The sequence below is a fragment of the Aythya ferina genome (genome assembly GCF_964211825.1).
Source record: "Aythya ferina genome assembly, chromosome: 3".
Lineage (NCBI taxonomy): Eukaryota > Metazoa > Chordata > Aves > Anseriformes > Anatidae > Aythya > Aythya ferina.
The window spans coordinates 120260352-120281977 of record NC_140298.1 but is presented as its reverse complement, the minus strand read 5'-3'; the positions used below and the strand labels follow the sequence as shown (position 1 = coordinate 120281977).

The window sequence follows — 21626 nt, the reverse complement described above, 5'->3', positions numbered from 1 at the left end:
ATCTGGGATTGACCCAAACCCAGGTGCAGAACCTTCCACTTAGACTTGTTGAAGCTTAAGCTTCAGCCTACTTTTGCATACAGCCACTTAAGCCCACTTTTTTTAGCCTGTCCAGGTCCCTTTGGATGTCTAACCATACAGCTGCATTGTTGTTGGGAACAGAATCAGGGCCTGGGATCAGATCCTGAAGCAATTTGGACCGCAGTGATTGCAGTGACCTGCATAGTAATTATATGTCTCTAAGGCTGATGTCAGCCTAGGATAGTGCTTGGTTGTGATCATAGGAATGAAACTGGCACTAAGCGTGATACTGTCTATTTCTCAGTGTTGCTTGATCCTGAAGGCCAGCTTTCTTCAAAATTAAGTAGGTCAATTTCATAATTCAAATACAGCAGGATTAAGAGAGATTCGGGGTGGAGAGTATACTCAGCAGCTCTGCTTAGACATTAATTAGTACAGTGTCTCTTTTTTTGCATGTTGTATTAGTTCCAAGAACCCATCTGAATTATGCTCAAAAGTTTCCTTAGTCAGAGGCTTTTATTTTTAAAAAGTCATCACACCTCAGAAGCGAGCCCCTTTGCCTTTCTTCAGATGCAGATAAAAACCAGTTAGTTGTTCAGATAAAGGCTTTATTTAACAATGGACTAACCATAAACAGAAAGCCAAGCCTCCTGATTGAGGTGAGACAGGAACAAAAGATTGCAAAATTATGGGCAATGCTGTCAAGTGTCTTTCCAGCCCCTGCTTGTCATAACCAGGCAGGGCTTTTGGCCCCCTTACACCCCTTTTGGTTCCCCTAAGTACCAACATGTGATGGATTTTTAAGAGAGAGTTAAATTGTCTTTTTGTGACATTTTTCTGGACTGCAGGGGCTTCTGGCATGAAGTGACTGGGGGGGGCGGGGGGGGTAGATATGAACAACCACTTTGCCAACATCCTGCACTGGCACTGTCTGGAGACATACAGCACTGGGAGGTGTCTAAGTGCCTAGGCATGGCCCTGCCTGCAGATCAGAGCAGGAGCAGATGTTGGGCAGTTCAGGGCAGAGACGACAGATGGTGCACCATGTCATGCAGCCAGCCCAATTCCTACAATTCCTGCATGCACTCCTCCAGTTTGTGTTTGGGCAACCTGCAGCACGTGTCCAGGAGCTGCCCCAATTCCTGCTGCAGTGCTGCATTCACCCCATGCACAAGGCCAAGGTGCTCCTGTGTGCACTGTAGCTGCCACAGGGGCTTCTTCCATCAGGCATGCCTGATGCTCCCACACCTGCTGCATCAGGGCTGTGGCCTCCTGCCACATGTACCCCAACTGCTGGGCATGCTGTCCCTGGGTGGCCACCAGTGCCTGATGCAGTGTTCCAAAGCAGGCAGCCTATTCCTTCCACAGCACCAGCACCCCCACAGCCTCTATACTGCAGTGGTTGAGCTTGTCCTACCTGTGTGGGAGCTGTTCCCACAGGATGGCCTTTCCTGCATAAACCATACAAGTAGTTCCTGACACTATGCCTGCAGCCATGACAGTACCTCCTAGTTTGGTTACTGAGTCAGCCCAAGGTGGTTTTGGAAACAGCAGGATGAAGTAGCCCATGAAGGTTGGTCTGGCTCTTGGCCTGGAGGTGAAAGACCTCCTTAAAAAGGCAAGTGTTTTCCTCCTGCATTCAAGCCTGTGTGTCCTGCTTGCCTTTCAGCTCCAGGAAACAGTAGCCAAGCCCTCTAGGTAGTAATGCTTCTCTGCAACCTGCACAACACCTGCTGCCGTGCTGCCCTGTGACTGTTGTCTCATGGCATCTTCTGCCTGCCTTGTCCTACTCATTGGTCATGAGGGCCTCAGTTGCCCAGGTACAGGGGGAAGAGTCACCTTAGGGCTAGGCAGGGTTGCACCCACCTGCTGTGCTGTATTCCTAGCAGTGCAACACTAGGACTGCTGTGGCAAGTGGCAAATATCATTTCTGTGTCAGTCAGGCTGTGTCACCACAGAGCTGTCACACAGACTCCCTGCAGTGACCTGTGCTTAACACATTGCTAAGGTGCTAGGTCTGCCCTAGAGGCACTGTCTACTTCCCACAGCCACCACCTGTTGAACTTCATCCTTTCTCTCCCCTTGCTGCCGTGTTGCTCACAATTTTTCTGTCTCTACTTGTCCTTCCTGTCCAGCTGGCCTTGGTGCACAACGCTTCCTGGGCCTGCCACAATCCCCCTCCTGACCTGAGGGCATCAGGGGGCATCTGAGAGCAGGGAACACACCCTGCAGCCGATGGACTCCAAGGCTGGCTACCACTGTGGGAGAGGCTCAAACCACCCCATGGCTGTATCACAGCAGTGGTGGGCCTTTTGATAGGGTCTGCAGCCCATGCAGGTCACTGGCCAGGCCCTGGGCTCTCTCTCAAATGCACAGGAAAGGAATGGTGCTTGGGCACAAGGTGCCCAGTTGTTATAGCAGCACCCAAGGCCAACATTAATGACTATCCCTTTCTGTGATTTCTGGGCTATCTCCCCACAAAACTGCTCCAGAGCTTCCTGCCACTGACTGAGCTGGCTCTGTTTAGATGGCACATGAATTGTTACAAAGATGGTGAAGGATCTAAAGGGGAAGATGTATAAGGAGCAGCTGAAGTAATTTGGCTTGTTCAGCCTAGAGAAGGGGAAAATGAGTGGGATAGATACACTGAGGAAGACAAGCTGAGTGGGATTGTAGGAACAGGACATCATGTGCTCCACCACAGCACAAATGTGAATGACATACTAATATCGTGCAGGGGGCAGAGAACATACCATCATTAAGCCACTTTTGTCCTCCATGAGAATCCAAGCCAAAATGGGCAGAGCAGCCACAAAGATATGGTACCTGGGACCAGAATCTCTTTCTGCCTCTCACTTCAAGGCAATGTCGATATAAAAGCATCTATCCAGACATGGTACTTGGGCAACATCCTCCAGATGACCCTCCCTAAGCAGGGGATCTGGATTAGATTATCTCAAGAGGTCCCTTCCAACTTCAATGATTCTGTGATCTTGCACAACCCTCGCTCCAGCATAAGCTTTAGACAGCTCCCACCAAGGGGAAAAAAAAAAAAAAAAAAAAAAACAAACAAACAAACAAAAAAAAAAAACGACAGGTAGTTGCCATAGGACACTCCCTTCTGAAGGGAACATAAGGCCCAATATGCAGACTGAACCCACTTCATAGGGAAGTCTGCTGCCTCCCTGGGGCCCAGGTTAGAGGTGTGAAGAGACAGCTTCCTTCCCTGGTGCAGCCCTCAGATTATCACCCATTATTGATTTTCAGGTAAGCAGCAAAGAAGTTTCAACAGGAAGTCTGAGGGCAATGAAGAGAGTCTTCAGGGTCTTTTGTGATTCCTTGTGTTGCTCTGGGGTACAAGGGATCATTCCTGATGATAGTGGGTCTGACTTCCTTGTGCATTAGCATTCCCACACAACATTTCCTTCCAAGTCTCTGCTTAGAGAGCCCACCACCCTTGTTAAAGCTAGTTGAGTCCAACCATGAAACACATTTACTGTGGCTACAATTTACCATTGGGATCACTGGTGGGGCATAGGGATGTTCTGTCTCTGGCTTTTTTTTTTTTTTAATGGCAAGATTAAACAGACATTTTCTCTGAACTACAAGACTGTTCTTATGTTCTTAAGAACTCAGGGCAATGACCTCAGCTAATAGTCACAACTGCTGGACATGATAATGTCTTTGGGGCTGTGCCCTACGCATTGCTCAGACACTGAGACACAGGGAAGGCACATCCTGGCAATACCTGCAGCTGCTCAGAAGTGTCTGTCCTCCTGCAGCTCATTTTTCCCATTTGCCTCAGGTAGAAATGGAGCTTGAGGGTGGCAATGCCAGAAGAAGAGTAGCTGGCAAGTTCAGCTTGGTATGGAGCTGCAATAAATGGCAAAATTCACCTGGATGGTCCTGGCACCAGTTCCTGGCATTGCACATTCTGAGTACTGCTCCTGAGTACACCGGTAGGAAGGCGATATTTTGTACAAAGAAGGTGCGTGCTGTGGAGAAATGCCTTTGGCAAGGCCTATCACAGGGTTGGGCTGGAAAATGCAAATGAGAGCTGGTGGTTGGGGTACACCCCAAAGCTAGAGGTGCATCTTGTGTCATCGCACCCAGACTAGAACTCTGGAGTTCAGACTAGAACTCTGGAGTTCTCCTAGCCTCTCTGTTACCCATCTCAGTGCCAGAAATCCTCAGTGAAGACAAACATAACAAATGGAAGAAATATGGCTACCTGCAGTTTTGCTTTGAGCGGTTTGGTATGATGCCGCAGTTCTCCTTGCATGGGCACAAGCCTTCCATGCGGGAATGAAAGTTCAGGGAGGGCTGCAACCATAAAAGAAAAGCATAAAGAAATAAAAGACAAACTCAAAATATATCCAAGCTTGAGCTCTTTGAGCTGCCATTAGATTTTTCCAGAGGATTGTCATTCATGCCAGGAAAGGCCTAGGCACCAAGAGCTCTACTGCCAAAACTGTTCTGAAAACACAAAAGTGTTGAGAAAATTCATTCTAAGATACAGGGAGATCTAATGTTTTCATAAAAGCTTCCCCAGGCATGCACCCACACTGCATTTACTAATTTGGTATACATTATTCTTCATGCAGATAATTTGTATCCTTAACAGTTTTTGTCAGATTCATTTTTCCAGTGATATATATGATCTCTTATCAAGTGAATATTTTTTCTTCAGATCAGTTGCCTGAATCTGGATTTTTTTTCTCTGCTTTGCCATTGTACTTTCAAATAAATATTGCAATAAAAGAGATTTTTATTTATTCTCTGTTGCGGTTTTGCTTTTGATGAAGGCATTACATCATACATTTTGGTACATATGTGATTTTCTTTTTTTAAATTTTAAAATGCAATTATAAAAAAATTGCATATCTTAAAAGGGACTTGGTAGCCATTAAAAGCGTTTGGACATCTCCGTCTTTGTAGTTTTCAAGCACTTAAAAGTGCAGTGGAATAATCCTCCTATTTTATAAAATTACTTTCTAGTATCAGGGAAACACTTTAAAATGCATTTGACTGAAGATATAATTTGCATGTAAGCGCTTACATTTGCATTTGCAGGAGATGTCTTCTATAATTCTGAAACTTAGTAGATGTCAGAGATGAAGTTATGCACTTCACTCAGAGAAGCAGTACTATTTTACTGTTAAAATGTAGAGATGTAACAAAGCTTAATCATAAATAAGATAGTGACTTTACAAAAATTGATATGGCAAGGTACACTTAATTATTTACTGCATAGATGACAGGGTAAATCAGATGCATGAGGGAGATCCTCCCATTGAGTCACAAGGTTCAGAATGGACCCCCCTGCTTTCAAAACTCTTTGAACCAAAGAGGTAATGAGCCTAGTTGCAGCTAAATCCATTCCTAGTCCCAGACTCTGTGAATGGTTTATGTCTAAGGATTATATATGCACAATCAATCTAAGATATAACCTTAGTAAAATGTACAAAGTTTAGCAAGATATTAATCACTTACCAAGAATCTTCATGGCACAGAAGCTCACCTCACAAATATTAAGGGATCTCTGTAGCAGGCATGACCTTGAAATGGAGGGAAAGGGAGATTTTATCATACAGTCAGAGAAAACTCCAAAGGCTTTTGCCCTGATCTCTATTTATAGAAGATGGACCAATAGAATTTTTATTTATTTATTTATTTATTTATTTATTTGGTGCATGCTCAATTGGCCCTCAGCCACTGAGCAAGACATCTGTCTGTCAGTTTCTCCAGCACCCAATTTGAACCAATATAGTGGTCACTATCTGCATGAGCAAGGCCTTGGGTGTAACCAGCACACTGATCACTACCTGCCCAAGTAGGGCCTCAGGTGTAGCCAATAATGTAGTCACTATGCACCTGAGCAAGGCCTTAGGTGCAACAGCCAGTGTTTGAGCAAGGCAACTGGCCAGACTGAAGATGAGGAGAGAGGCCAGTACCAGGGGTTCCCAGCCTTCAGGCCCAGTCTTCTTGTACATGACACAATTGTGTTTTTTTTTTAGTAAAAACATGGTGGTTTTTTGTTTTGTTTTGTTTTGTTTTCCCAAGGTTAATTTGAGTTAAAAATCTGACAAGAAGTAACAAGTAACATTCAATGACTTGACAGGAGGGGCTCTGGTACATGTCACCTGCAGGACATTATTCTGTATCCATGCCCAGGAGTAGGCACAAACCACATTCCTTGTGCAGTGCCACAATCCCAGCCTTGCTGCAACATCCATCCACAGTTTGGGGTGGGGATGCAGGTGTGTAGATGGTCTCAGCTGTGGCTTGAATCTGGCAATGTGCACCTCTGAGCACACCATGTCCCATGATGACCCCAGCCAGCACATCTCACACTGCTCTGAATGACTGTGGAGCAATGGGGAGAAGAGATACTAGCATGACCCTGCATTTGGCACTGTTTCCCAGGTCTTACTCTGGCTTGATGCAGGCTGGCTCTGATAGCTGCCCTGCAGTGGAGCAGTGTCTGGCCTTGCAAAAGCATTGCAAAGGGCAGACAGGGATGGTGGCTGAGATTGATGATCCTTATGGGTCCCTTCCAACTTGGGATATTCTATGATTCTGTGAGTAGGGAAAGGTGTGGCAGCCAGCCATGGTGCTCAATTCAAGCTAGCAAAGTCTGAGATGGGATGGAACACACCAGGAGGAGAAAGAGAATGACCCAGGCATGAAAATAGGTATTTCCTGCCCACCAAAACTGTGCCTGAGCATCACTGCCTCTAACATAGAGACTCACATAGAGACTGGGGGCTGAGAAGTAATGGTTGTCAAAGGCAATCAGATGATGCATTTTGTGGATGGAAAAGGTGGATGTGCAGGAATCCCCACGCCTTTGTTTCGGCTGACAAGGATGTTCACACCGTGTGTCTGGGTCTAGTGCAATGCAACGGCTCTGTGCTGCTCCAAGGCATAGAATCATAGAATCATTAAGGTTGGAAAAGACCTCCAAGATCATCTGGTCCAACCATCACCCTACTATCAGTATTACCCACTAAACTATGTCCCTAAGCACCACATCCAACCTTTCCTTGAACACCTCCAGGGATGGTGATTCCACCACCTCCCTGGGCAACCCGTTCCAATGCCTGACTGCTCTTTCTGAGAAGAAATGTGTTCTCATTTCCAACATGAACCTCCCCTGGCAGAACTTGAGGCTACTCCCTCTAGTCCTATCACAGTTACCCACGAGAAGAGGCTGACCCCCAGCTCCCCATGCCTTCCTTTCAGGGAGTTGGAGAGAGCAATAAGGTCTCCCCTGAGCCTCCTCTTCTCCAGACTAAACAACCACAGTTCCCTCAGCTGCTCTTCATAGGACTTGGGTTCCAGACCCTTCACCAGCTTCGTAGCCCTTCTCTGGACACACTCCAGGGCCTCGATGTCCTTGAAGTGAAGGGCCCAAAACTGAACACAGTATTGGGGTGCAAACTCCCCAGAGCAGCATATAGGGGGATGATCACCTTCCTGGTCCTGCTGGCTACACTACTCCTGATACAAGGCAGGATACTGACCAGGATCCCCAGTCTCTGCTGTCACTGGCCACCCCGGTCCCAAGCCACTTCAGTGCAAGGGGTCATCCCAGGACAATCCCTGTGCAAGGAAGGGAGGTCCCACGCCACCATGCGACTGCCATTCCTGGTGCATGTAACTGGCCCAGTCACATGAAGCTCTCCTTTGCATGGGCTGTCCACTCAGTACTCTGTCTCTTTGTCCCATGTCCCTTACAGCTGCATGCCCCCATGCTAATGATGTGAAGACTTCGTGCAGGTTTGTCCTCCTTCACATGCCACCCTGCCTCTTCACCTGGCCTTGCAGAGCGCTGCTTATCTAGTGCAGGTTGATATACCACCTCAAAATGGAGGCATGTGGAGAAGCCAGGCTGGCTGGCAAGCACATTGTCTCTTCTTCATCTGTGCAATTTCAGCTTTGCTCCCAAATAATGAGAACAATTGCACAGTCAGCACAAGCAAACACAATGAGCAGATGCTAGTCAGTTTTGCAGATGACAAATTACTGTGGCCCTGCCAGAAGCAACATCACAGAGGAGGTACCAGAGGAAAGGCAGCAAGACAGCAGTCTTGTTGGGAGGGCTGGAACCAGATTGGCATCCCTCAGTCTCATGCTGAGAGAAGCAACTGGCACAAGTTCCTGTGCAGGCCAGGCCATCATGGTTGAGTCCTACCTATACATAACAGGCCATTCCTATCTCTGTAGCAGTCTTGTATATACTTGGAAGCTACCAAGCTAAAGAGAAGCTGTTAGAACATCCCTCTCATTTTCATACCTTCTAGGCTAAACAACCCAGGCTAACTCAGGCTTTCACCATAAGCTGATTTGCCTAAACCTCGCTCTCAGCACTCTCCTGAAGATCAAATTCCTGACTGGACACCAAACCCCAGAAGAGGAACCAGCACTACCCAGCAGCAGATCAGGCATCTGAACTAGATCAGGCATCTTGAAGACTTTGTGCCCATTTACACATCAGTGCATGACACTTGCTTTTATATGGCAGCTGGTCACTGCAGAGCAGTGTTCTGTTTTGGATGCAGCATTTGCCCAGTGCTCCTCATACTGTTCTCACTAGGATTAGCTTTCCTGCCCCAGGTTCCACGCTTTGTACATTTTTCTTAAACAAAGAGGGTCAATAACTTCCAGCATTCATGGGCTTGATGCCCATTGTACTACTGGATTCTTTTGCTATCAATACACTTGTCAAATCCTTTTTTCACTTTACCAGGCTCTTAGCTTCAATGCCTTCACATGTTATACATGATCTAAAAAACAAAATAAAACCACAAAACCTATACACAGAAAGGTGTGAGCAGTAACTTTATTAATCAGGGATTGTCATACTGTATCAATACACAGGACACCCACATCTCAAACACCATATACTGGTTATTCCATGTTAAAGTAGTATAAAAAAACTGAGCAGCTGCAAAAGATAATAAGGATTTACAGTGACACAAATGATGCAGTGCATATGCATAGCAGCAAACAATTATTAACTGTCTCTTACAATAGAAAGTGGGAAGGACCAAAAGAAATAATTGGGCAGCTGGTCTAAAACCAACAGAATAAATTACTTTTCACATTGCACATAATTATATAACTAAACTCTTAACTTCACAATACCCTGTGATAATCAGAAGTATTAATGTCTTTTCTTGGACATCAGTGAACTACCCCCAGACCAATTATGGTAAAAAATACCATCACCAAATGAACAAAAAAGAAAAAGGAGGATCAGGAGTTATTAGTGACTAGCTTAGGAACTTTCCATATTTCATAAAGATTATAGTCTCAAAGAGTTAGCACCTACAACCTGGTGAAGAATCTAGGCCAATTCCTTGGCTGAAGACAAGGGGGGACATAGAGGGCTACACCTCTTCCTCGCCTCCCCTGCCTGTCCTTCCTAAACAGTCTGTATCCTTCCATTCCAACATTCCAGTCACAGGAGCCATCCCACCACTTCTCCATAATGCCAGTGAGGCCATAGCCCTGCAGGCATGCATATATCTCTAACTCTTGTTTGTTCTCCATGCTATGTGCATTAGCATTGAGACATGTTGGGCCCCTGCTGAGGCTGACTTACTGGCTGGGCTGGTTTCAATTCCTTTGTGCTGATCTTTAGGTGCTCTCCTGCTGGCCCATGACCCTTCTTCAGGCTCTGGGCATCTGTGACTGACACTGGGATCAAACTGGTAGAAGTGGGATGGATTGAGATTCCCCGCCTGCCCCAGCAACTTTAGTTTAAAGCCCTCTTCACCAGCTTGTCAAGTCTATGATCGAAGATGCTCTTCCCCTTCCTTCTCTAACAGGTGGACCCCATCAGACCCTCATCAGATAGGTCAGTGATTCAGAGTACGCAAGGAAGGACCTGACTTAAGTTTTTTGGGTTAGAGCTGCAGTATGACCTGAAGCGGTTTGATACCAATACATTGATTTGTGCTTGCTGCCTACTGGGCTGCCTGAACAGACTAACCTGTACCAAAGTACAGTCAGTGGTAAAGAGCCTAAATCCTTGGCTGGTGGCAAAGACAAGAAGTGGAGCAGTTAATATTAATGCCAACCATCAGGTTAACAGTCAGCTTTGCAATAACCAAGTGTGGATCAGACCTCAGTTACAGTGACCAAGAAGGAACATGTCTTGCAAGATAAGAGACAACTAGGAATCTGTTTGTTCCTCTAAATCCTCTTGCATTCACATTCTGCAGTTGCCAGCTTTATCCTTTACTTTCCTTGTCAGTTCCCTCTCTAGCATGCAGATAGAGGGAGGGGTAGCTTTCCAGCATGACTCTTCTGGGAAAGCAAGATCAGACTCTCCATCCTTCTAACCACTGCTGATTGCAGCTACAAGAAAGCTCAGCATAGGAAGGACATATTCCACGAATCCACCAAGAGCGTCTAAAAAGTAGCACTGAACAGCCTAGACAGGACCGAAAGACCATCATACCTGCCTTACACCTGCAAAGTTTTTTTTATCCTTCTCCTTTATCCTTTACTTCTCTGGGCAACCTGTTCCAGTGTCTCACCACCCTTTACTCAGAGAGTGGTGAGGCACTGGAACAGGTTTCCCAGAGAAGTTGTGGATGCCCCACCCCCAGAGGTGTTCAAGGCCAGGCTGGATGGGGTCCTGGCAAACCTGATCTAGTAGGTGGCATCCCTGCCTATGGCAGGAGGGTTGGAACTAGATGATCTTTAAGGTTCTGTAATAAATGGCTAAGTCCCAAATAAGATTACAATCAAAGTTTACAATTTATTAAACAAATAGAGGTAAGCAAACAGCGCTGGGTGCGCCGGGAGTCTCCGCTCCACGAAGACGCACACAAGTTACATCAGGTGGCTGGTTTTTATGCTCCTAGGCTAATACATATTTATCACCACTTTTGGAAAAGGCAGGGTTATTATAATTAGTTTCCCAGGACCCGAACCATCCCATGGACACATGTGTATCACTCTCCAGTGGTCCCTCTGGGGGTCGCTTGTACTGAAGGCTCATAGTCTTCCTCCCAAGCTTTGTCCTTCGGTCATTCTTCAGCTTCCCCCCTCTCCTTATTTAGTAGTCTCTGGGCCACATGTCAGAAAGTTGTGTCTCGTGCAATAGTCAGCAGTTATCTCAAAAAACTCCCCCCTATTCTCTTATCTCCCAGACCTCTGTCGACATGAACTGCTAGACCATTCTTTTGCAAGATACAAGAACTATATACACTAACCACTCTGTATCTCTTGGACTTGTGGTTATTTATACATCATATTTCACAGTTCTTTTCAACCCAAGCCATTCGGTGATTCTATGATTCTAAAATTCACCTAGGTTCTGTGAGACTTCCTTTTTCACCTGGCTGGAACTTGTCCCTTGCGCAGACACTGCAGATTACATCCCTCCCGTAGCAACAGCACTACCCTGGTCTTCCACAGCTCTCCTCCAAAGCACAAACCAGTTCTCCTGTAACTCAAAAAGGCCTCCTGAAGTGACCATAGGAGAATTTGAGGAGCCCTAGTGCACTGAACTATGCATGCATGTGTCCACACTTGCATGTGTGCACACACTAATGTATTGTTGCTGCAGCTCGACCACAACCAGGGCATGGTCTAGCCGCTATTTAGCTCTTGATGTGCTACATGGTCAGGACAACACAGGATGCAGAAAAGGACATCATCTAGACAGCCAGGAGCCTCAGGAGCCCCTGAGTCTGCCCTAAGTTGTAGGTAAGCTGAACCACTTCAGCAGTCCCTTAGAGCCAAAGGAACTCACAGGTTTCTGCTTGGTTTCACTCCTGCTTCCAGTTTCCCTGGCTCCACTCAGGTCTTTACAAAAATTCAGACTGAGAGTATAGTCCAAATGTTTCTTAAACTCCAATAGGCTTGGTGCCGTGACTATGTTGCTGGGGAGTCCGTTCCAGCATGTGACAACCCTCTCGGTGTAGAACCTTTTCTTGATATCCAGCCTGAACCTCCCCTGTCTCAGCTTGACACCATTCCCTGGGGTCCTATCACTGGTCACCAGAAAGAATAGATCAGCACCTACCCTTCCACTCCCCTTCATGAGGAAGCTGTAGGCTGTGATGAGGTCTCCCCTCTGCTTCCTCTTTTCCAGGCTGAACAGGCCAAGTAACCTCAGCCGCTCATATATGCACCTGAGGCCCTCTAGGCCCTTCACCATCTTTATAGCCCTTCTCTGGACACTTCAACAGTTTCATGTCCTTTTTGCACTGAGGTACCCAAAACTGCACACAGTACTCAAGGTGAAGCCGCACCAGCGCAGAGTAGAGCGGGACAATCACTTTCCTCAACTGACTAGCAATGCCGTGCTTGATGCACCCCAGGATATGTTTGGCCCTCCTGGCTACCAGGGCACACTGCTGGCTCATATTCAACTTGCTATGAACCAAAACCCCCAGATCCCTCTCTGCAGGGCTGTTCTCCAGCATCTCACCCCCAAGTCTGTACATAAGACATATTAGACTGGTGCTGCCTCCCCTGGGGGTAGGACACAATCCATGGCCATTGCCATGCCCTCAAGCTCATGTGGAACAGCACCTCAGAGGGGCAAGAGCATTCCCAGCTCCAGAGGAGCCAGTGAGACTGTGCTGGGGGCACCAGCCTGGATGCCTGCAATCTGCCAGTGACCTAACAACTGTGACCCTAATGGGTGATGCTATGATGGTATTCACAAGTGTAGTGGCTCTGCAGCTGGGCATAGCCATGGCCTCACTACCCAGTATGCATGCCTATATGTGGAGCCTCCCTACACTGACCTCCACACACACAGGGAAGAGGAGGACACAGCACCATGGGCCACAGCACATGGTAAGAGGGCAGCACGTATACCAGGAGATAGGCCTAGGCTGGGAGACAGCCTGGAAAAGGGGATGCTAGCAATGGGTCCATGTGACAACACTTGAAAACAGTGGTGTGTAATAGGGGCAGCCAGAGAGCACCCCTGCAAGAAAGGCATGTGTGTACCAGAGTGCCCATGCATTATGGGCACGTTAGAGGGTGGTGCAGACTGGTAACACATATGAATTTAGTATGTGCACATGTGTGAGAGCACCAGTGCAATGCAACACACATGCAAGACAGCCCAGGCCACACAGACATGCATGTGCTCACGGAAGAGGTGCCTGGTCTCTGGGGCACTGCCAGCAGTGCCAGGAGGGCAGGGTGAAGATGCTATGGAGAGGGTGCACCAGTGCCAGTTACCGGTGGGTGTCGTACTGGGGAGGGTTGGCACTGGGTATTACTGGGGGGACAGCACAGGGAGGGCTGGAAGTGGTGATTACTAGGGGTATGGCATGAGGGGCCGGCACTGGTGGCTGCTGGGGAACGACGCAGGCGGCGCCGCCGGTGGTTATGAGGGAGGCGGCACTGGCGGGCATGGGGACACAGCGCAGGGGCGCGCGGCCGTTTCGGGGGCGGCGCCGGCGGTTTCGGGGTACGGCTCGGGGCGGCGCCGGCGGTCGCTGCGGTGCCGCGCGGGGGCGGGGGCGCTGGGCGGAGCCGGGCCGGGGGAGGACCGGGCGGCCGTCCCGCCCCCCCGCGCTGCGGCCGGGGCTCGGCCCCGCTCGGTCCCCCGGCGCAGGGAGCCGGGCCGGTGCCAGGGCTGGTGCCCGGGCCAGGGCCGCAGACCCGGGCGCTCCTGCGTCGGCCCCGCCGCCATGGCCCATTTCTCGGCGTACCTGAACCCCGTCCTCGTGCTCTTTAGCTGCGACCTCTGCTTGGTGCGAGCCAGTAAGTGCCGCCGGGGCGCACGGACGGGCGGCGGGGGACGGGTCGGGCCGGGCCGCGCAGAACAGCGCTCGCTGCCGCGGTGCCCGGGCGGCGGGCGGGGGCTGGCGCTCGCCAGTGCCGGGCGCCGTCCCGTGTGTCCGCCCTGCCCCTCTCCCGGCCCCGGCCCGGGACGCCGGGCGCCAGCCCCCTCCCGCCGGCCTCCCCCCCTCGGGACTGGCGTTCCCTGTCCAGCCGGGCACGGGGCGCGCGTGGCGGGGCGGCCCCGCATGGCCTTGGCCGCGGCCCGAGGGGCCTGGCCCGGGCAGCCCGTGCTCCCCGGGACAGCCCCGCAGCGGCTGCGCCCTGCCCCGGGGTGTCGTGGTCTCTAAGCCATCCGTGCCTTCAGTCGTGTTGCATCCCCGTGGGACCGGGATGAGCTTGTGTGGCGGTGCTGCCCTCCCTTAACGTGACACTAGGCTCTGCCGTACCCCAGGCGCCTGGAGTTGCCGGCTGTGGCTTCGGCTTGTGAAGCCTGCCACTTCTGGGCTGGGCTGTCGGGGAACGCAGCCCCTCCTTGTTCCCCAGTAGAGGAGAGCGTCCATGTTTCCCATCTGTGCTGCTCACCAATGAGCTCTGGGTCCTGAGAGAATGAACGCGCAAGGGCAGAGATGCTCCAGTACTGTAAAATGGTCCACAAGCTGGCCTCTGATTGACAGACATCCCGGTGTTTCACATTGCAGCATGCCTTCATGCCTTGCTGACTTGCTTTCTCTAGGCTGGTGTTTGCTCAGAGGCCGAGGTATGTCTGTACCCCAGGTACCTCTGTCCTTTCTTCCCTTGACTCATCTGAATAACCTGTGCCAGTGGCAGCCTTCTGATATCTATTCACCTCTTGTCACATTAGTGATGCAGTAAATTGCCAGTATCAGGCGTGTTCTGATAACCTGCCATGGCAGAACTGGACTGCTTTATTATGTGCTTGGCCTTGTGTCCCTTGGCAGTCTCCTTGCACAATATGAACTACGTGGCCTGCTGGATTCAGGTAGAAATGCAGTCAGGGTTGTTTAGAAGGGAGCACTTATTTTTAGTTGTGCAGTCTGATGCTTACTTCCCTGCTGCACAGATAAGTTGGACAAACATCTGTGTGCCCTTGAGCAGCAGTCCCAAGGGCAGTGGCCCAGGTGCATGTGAGTTCCTCCTCTCTGGAGTCAGAGCAAGATGGGAAAATGCCAGTGGGCCTGTGCCCCATCCCTGTGCAGAGCCACATCTGTTAATGCCACTCTTACAGGGCATCTGTCCAACCCTTTCTCTGACCTATAGAGGCAAGCTGTGTGGCAGAGCTAGTCGAGTGCCCAGCTGTCTACAGGTCATCCCTCACTGCTTCCCAACCTCAGTCTTCAGTGCTGCCAACTCCAGTGCACAGGAGCAATTCTTCCCACCTCTTCAGCAGGCCTGAAAGGAATGCACTGCTGTACTGTCAGTAGAAAAGAGTGCACCAGGCCATAAGGTAGTGATTATTCTTTCTGTGGTGGTGCCCGATTCTGAATATGACTTTAATCAAAAGTGAAGCTGAATAACTTATAAATGATGCAGAATCATTAGCAATTAATGTATTGTTCAGGGCTTAACTGTGGCATGCTTGTTCCTAAAGAACCCAGCAGAGAGCTGGAGGATCATGGCTTTACAGAAATGTTTTTAATAGTTGGTATCAGAATATATATATTTTTAGAGCCCTTGTACTCGCAGATCTTTATGGCAGCAGCTCTGGTATGAGACTGCTCTAACCTCAGCTGTAGAGCAGACAGGAGAACATAGGCTTCATGTGGGGATCGCATGCAAACTTCTTGTGGTGCAGGCTGTCCTTTGGAGGTCTTGTCCTAATGACTGTCATTGAGTTATCTTGTATCTCCTTGGGGTTAATCATTGTCCTCTATTTCCAGGGTGACTTTCCGTAGTTTCAGCTTCTGAAACTTCTTGTCCTCTCTCTTTCTGCTAGATGTACAAATCCCACATGCTTATAATGTCTTCTCTGCAGTTTGCTGAACTGTGAAATGACTAAGTGACGTGGATTTTTCCAATGAAGAACTGCAGCCTGGATGCCTTCAGATCTCATTGTCACACAGGTTCTCAGGTCCACTTGCCTGGAGCCTGCACTAACTGTGTTTGCAATGCACGAGGTCTGAAGCACTGACTAGCCATGTGCACTGTGGCTCTTCCATGCCTGTATGTCCTCTTGCTATCCCCTCTCTCCCTTTTGGCCATATGGGGACTGGTTCTGGGAATTACAGCAGGACGTTCTGGCTTCGGGTGTACTCCCTTTGTAGTTTGACACAAGGGTGGTATCCCCCTGGGACACTCTGCTGCTACCAGTAAGAGTCCCAACAAAGGGCCTGTTTAAGCTCTGTCTAGGTAGAACTTCATAGAATCATAGAATGTCCTGAGCTGGAAGGTACGCAGAAGGATCATTGAGTCCAACTCCTGGATCTGCATAAGTCTGAGTAATAATTAAACCATATGTCTGAGAGCTTCCAAATGCTTCTTGAACTTCAACAGGTTTGGCTCCATGGCCACTTCCCTGGGGCATCTGTTCCAGTGCCCAACCACCCTGTCATTGAAGAACCATTTCCTGATCTGTACCTCCCTTGACACAGCTTCATGCTGTTCTGTCAGTGGTCACTAGAAAGAAGAGATTGGCACCTGTCCCTCCACTCCCCCTCATGAGCCTTGCTGGCTGACAGGGTGCTATCTGCAATTTTGCTGTTTGTTGTATGACACTTGCACAGTGGTCATGGCTGGACCAGAAAACAGAGCCCATCTGTGGTGAGCTCAGCCCTTGTGTGCACAGGATACACATTCCTCAGTCAGTGGGCTATGTATGTCTCAGGACTGCAGCTCTATTCAGCCTGTTTTGCTTTTGGCTTCTAGGAGATCAGAGTGTGCAGACAAAGACATGGCTCAGTGATTCCCTCTCACAGGGTGGAGTGATGAACAGGATCCCCACTGACAAAACTCTAAGGAGACACACTTTCATGGGATAAAGGATATTCAAGGGAGTCTTTAAAGCCTTTCCTGTTTGTCAGCCTTCTGTTCTGATGAGATGACACGGAATACTATGATGTCCTCATTTGCATTGTCTCCTGTGATTATACCTCCTGGTATAATGCAGCAGGCTTTTGCTAGGGAGGCACTTGCTCCCAGTGTCTCTCTGGGAAATTGTTTTCTGGGATCTGTGTGTGACTGTCCTGGCTGTCTTAGTTGTCCTTGACAGACCATAATCCTGCATGTTTCAGAGTGGTAATCGCAATTTTCCTGGTTTGATCTGCCCAGGAGCCAGATATATTCAAATGTGAATGAATGCATTTCAGTGGTTGAACTATAAAAAATGACCTTTCCTAGTCACTCCTACGTTTTTTTTGTTGGTGTTGTTATGGTGGTCTTTTTCTCCTGTTTCCAAATCCCCCCTGCGGCTCTTTGTTTACCTGTGTAAGTCACAGCATTGAACCTGTACTACACAAGCAGCTTGTAGAAGGACACTGTCGTGTTTACAGGGAGAGAAGACACAGGAACAGCAACTTCACTGTCTTCCTTACACACTCATGTATTTAATTTCTAGACAGAATTTGTCTATGTGTGCAAGTCTGCCGACCTTTGAAGAATTCTGCCATGTTCTTCTTAGTGCTATGAAATCTCAAATTAGCAATGGTGCAGGCCATGGGTCAATCAGACCACCTTTCTGAAGAACAGCAATAGTTAAGTGTTGTTATCAGCTTTACAGCTGATGGCATTGCATTGCTGGGAAAGTTAGCTCTGCCCTCTATGCTGGGCTCTCCTCCCCAGCTTAGAGCAGGGGGTAATACCAGGCAGACGAGATGGCCAGATTGAGTTCCATAGTGTGTTTATTCCAAGCTGTCCCATTTTTCTGTCACAGTTGATATATAAATACTGTGTCTGTGCTGCTTCCTACGCAGTTCTGGATGGTGTGCCAGGCATTGGCGATGTGCACATCCACAGAGCAGCCCCAGAGCTTGGAGAAACCTCATTTCACTATTACAGTCTTGGTTCAGGAATTGCATTAATGTAAGATTTGTTTGAACTCTGAACCCTACAAAAACATGAGACTTAACTGCCAAGAAACTACTCTGTCTGGGCTGAGCAGCAGCATGTTGTGTCAGGCAGCCCTGCTGTTTGCTGCTGCTGAAGCTGAATGCAGTAAGCTTTCTAACAGATGAAAAATTGAGCAGCAGTGTCCTGCTCAGCCCTGAAGGTACCTCAGATCTGCAAGCAGCTGCCCTCATGAAAAGCTGATGTGAATGCCATTGTTCCCTCTGATGGCAGGATGTCTGCAGTGCTCTGCGACAGCCTACAGAGGCTTTTCCTTTCATTTAATTTTGAGCTGCGGGATCTGGTTAAATTGCAATAAGAGTCTCCTAACCTATTCTGTAATAATTTTTTGCTCAGGACAGGCCTTCATGCATTTCCCATCATGATGTCTGCAAGGTGGAAGGAGCCTACCAGAGTCCCTTCATGTCCTGTGCTGAGTCTGGCAGCACAAGCATGTGGTCAGCACTGCTAATTTCTTTTACATGGAACATGTAATACAAGCAATGGGCTGTGTCTGCCACTGCAAGAAAGCCCTTTATAGAAGAGCCAGTCAAATGCCTCATGAGCTTGTCCTCTTTTCCCACTGTAGTGCAGTGCAGAGGGTGGGGTGAGCACATTTCTCACCAACAGCCAGGTAGAGAGGAGACCTGGACAGTGAGCAATGACTAACAAAGCCAGTAGGTGCCATACAGGGGTAGCTGCACAGGAGTGGCTCTGTGCTGCACCCGCTGCACAGCGGGCAGCTGCCCACTAACCCAGGGAGCACTGTGCAGTGTGTGTGTTGTGGGACTCAGTCTTGTTGACCTGACATGACCCTCCTGTCCTGGGGAAAGATTCAAGGGAGGAACTGCTCCCTGTAGCCCTGGTCAGCATGCTGCAATGGGCAGCTGTTGAATAAGACCCCCATGATGGTGTGCGGGGGTAGGTGCCTTTTCTGAGAGATCTTCTTTTGCCTCTTTCATGTGCTTTGCCTCGGTCCCTCCCTGGCTCACCCAGACAGGCCACCGTCCCCTGTCAACGTGACTGTGACGCAGCTGAAGGCAAACTCTGCCACAGTCTCCTGGGATGTTCCAGAAGGAGATGTGGTCATCGGCTACGCCATCTTACAGCAGGTATCCAGGCTTTGTTCCCAGTAGTCTGGGGACTATTCTCACTGATTTACCAACATGCTCCTGTCAGCCCTTTTGCTGCAGCTTGGAGCTCCTTTGGCACATGCCTGAGGACACCTCCACTGTTGAGCAACCTTTGCTGGGGTTCCCTGTCTAAGCCATCTATGCTGAGGGTGGTGGGGAGGGGCACAGCAGACTGTGGGCTGTATTGTGGAGTGGCTAACCCTCCAGTGGCTTCTCTGCGATTTCTTTGGATGAGGACAGTGCTCCAGCCACAAGATAACCCTTCCTTGCTTGCCTTGCTCCACCTCCACATCCCCAGGTAGTGGTGAGTTCTCCAGGGAGGCACTTGGCTCTTTGGCCATGCAGGGGTGCTGTGTAGCAAGGTGCTAGCCAGTCTGGCCCATCCCAGGGGTGTATGATTGGAAGGAAGGAGCAAGAGCACTGTGCCCAGCACAGCCTTGCAGATGGGGGCCTGTGTGTGGTGCAGCTGGGAGCAGCCTCCTGGGGATGACAGCTCTTCACTCTGGCAGCGGCAAGATGGACAGATGCAGCGCTTCATCCGGGAGGTGAACACCACCAACCGGGCCTGCGTGCTGTGGGACTTGGCAGAAGATGCTGATTACATCATCCAAGTGCAGAGTATCGGCCTGTATGGGGAAAGTCAGGCCAGTAAGCGTGTCCACTTCCGGACCCTGAAGGAGACCGACCGCCTCCCCTCCAACAGCTCCAACCAAGGTGAGGCAGCTCCTTCCAGTTTGCCCAAGTGCCACTGGTGGGGGCAGACCTGGAGGACTCCACAGCACACAGGCAGGGATTCAGCAACCAGTGAGCAAAGTTCTGACCTCGGTAGCCAGCTGCCTGGGATGCACAGGGTCATACGGGCTGCTGTTGTGTTTACCATGACCATGGTGAAAGCCCAAACAGTGCTTTATAGCCTTCCTGTCCTAGATCTTGGCAACCTGTTCAGCTGAGCAAGCTAGTACATCCAAACTGCTGCCCATAGGAAGTAAATATTGAATTGTCTCTCAGATCTACCAGCCTGCAAGCTACCAAAGGACAAATATGAGAACCCCATAGTCTTCTTTCCTCTTCATACCCATGTTGTGCCTTTTGCCTTGGGATTGCCTAAATGTTGGCCATTAATCCGAGAGAGATGACGCACAGGGTGGGTCCATCAGGCCTGGACTCTTTCCAGCGCTAGCAATGAGTGGATAACAGGGCAAGCAGATGAGATGCTTTCCTCAGGACTTTTTTTCAGCTCAGGGCCTTCCTAAGCAGCCCTGGTCCCTACATAGAGAGTAACCTTAGTGGGCTTCTCTCACATGCATTTTGTAGTCCCTGTTTGAACCCACACAAGCTTTTAGACTCCCTGACCGTATTTGGCAGCAAGAATGGTTTGTCTGACACAGGAAAACCACAGGTTGCATGTCTTCTCCCCAGTCAAGATATCATCCCATGCCTGTTTGTGAGGGGCATGTGGGCCTCTCTTTGTTGCTCCTTCTCAGATCCTTAACTGTTGATGGTCCTGAGATAGGGTCTGGTAGGAGGGTGACTGCTGCCTGCTGCCTGGGTGCTCTTCTCCACAGGTGACATCACCATGGAAGGGCTGGACAAAGACAGGCAACTGCAGACAGGTGAAATTATCATCATCGTGGCTGTGCTTCTCATGTGGGCAGGTGAGTGCTGCAAGCAATGTTCTGGCAGGCTGTAACAGAGGCATAGTCTAGGGTGTACAGAGAGGATGGGGATTGGAGAGTGCAGAGGAATAATGGCAATGTTTCAGGCATCCTCCTTCCTAACAAGTCCATTGAACCTCTGTAGGAGCTTGAGCCAATGAGGTGAAAGAAGGAACAACAGCCACTGCTGACCAGTGATGGCCTGAAGCATGTGTGCAGGCTAGCCTGCCTGCTGTCCTGCAAGAGCAGGAGACGATGTGGGATCCAAGCAATACATAATTATGGTGTAGGAGCATCACAGTTGACATTAACTATTGTGTAACTTGGGTCTTATCTATCTTGTTTGATATCGTGATAATATTGCTCCATTGGCTGGTAGTAGCTGTGCCTCAGTCTACTAAAACTGTAACATTTGTGAGCTATTTCTGTACAGCAACCAATTAAAGCCAGTGCCCCAGGAAAGAGCAGGCTGCCCTGGGAGCAAGGAAGCCTCAGATGAAACAGGAGGCTCCTGACACACTACATGGAGCTGTTGTGAATGGGAAATCATTTGTCCCCTACCTTCTTCCCAGTAAGTGAGGATTTTCAAGTGGCATCTTGCAGAAATCTCTCCTCATCCTGGCCTTGAACACTCTTCTAGTGCACTGGAAGAAAATACAAGATGGCTGCTGCTAACTGCACACCTCATGCAGATTGTTGTATCAGAGCACCAACAGTGAGAAATCAGATCCAGGTGGCTGTGATAACACCCTGTAGTTTGAATGGGTCCAACACATTTAATGATTACAGTTTAAAGCATTGCTCCAAAGTCCTGTGCTGATGGTCATAAGATGTGAGGCATGCAGTGCACAAGGTGCTGTAGAATCCTGACAGAGTGATCCACAGTTTGCAGGACAAGAAAAAAACAAGGGTTGGCTTTTGTGAGGACTGCAAGCATCAGGCCAGTAACATCAGTGCCTTGCTGGAGGCACTCAGCACACTCAGCTGC

The 21626-nt window shown here is 49.2% G+C and overlaps 1 protein-coding gene across 10 annotated transcripts in view; it reads left to right on the top strand.

Annotated features, from left to right (window-relative positions):
- Positions 1-21626, top strand: part of ZNF512 (zinc finger protein 512) — a 54492-nt gene that overhangs the window by 27484 nt on the left and 5382 nt on the right. For all 10 annotated transcript variants that reach the window (XR_014691062.1, XR_014691063.1, XR_014691064.1 and 7 more), the window contains exons 15-17: positions 18847-18962; positions 19493-19697; positions 20549-20638. Coding sequence is in view for 5 of the 10 variants with exons in the window: in XM_084513651.1 (XP_084369777.1) it covers positions 18847-18962; positions 19493-19697; positions 20549-20638 (411 nt within the window). In the remaining 5 variants the exon portion in view is untranslated. The remainder of the gene's footprint in view (positions 1-18846; positions 18963-19492; positions 19698-20548; positions 20639-21626) is intronic.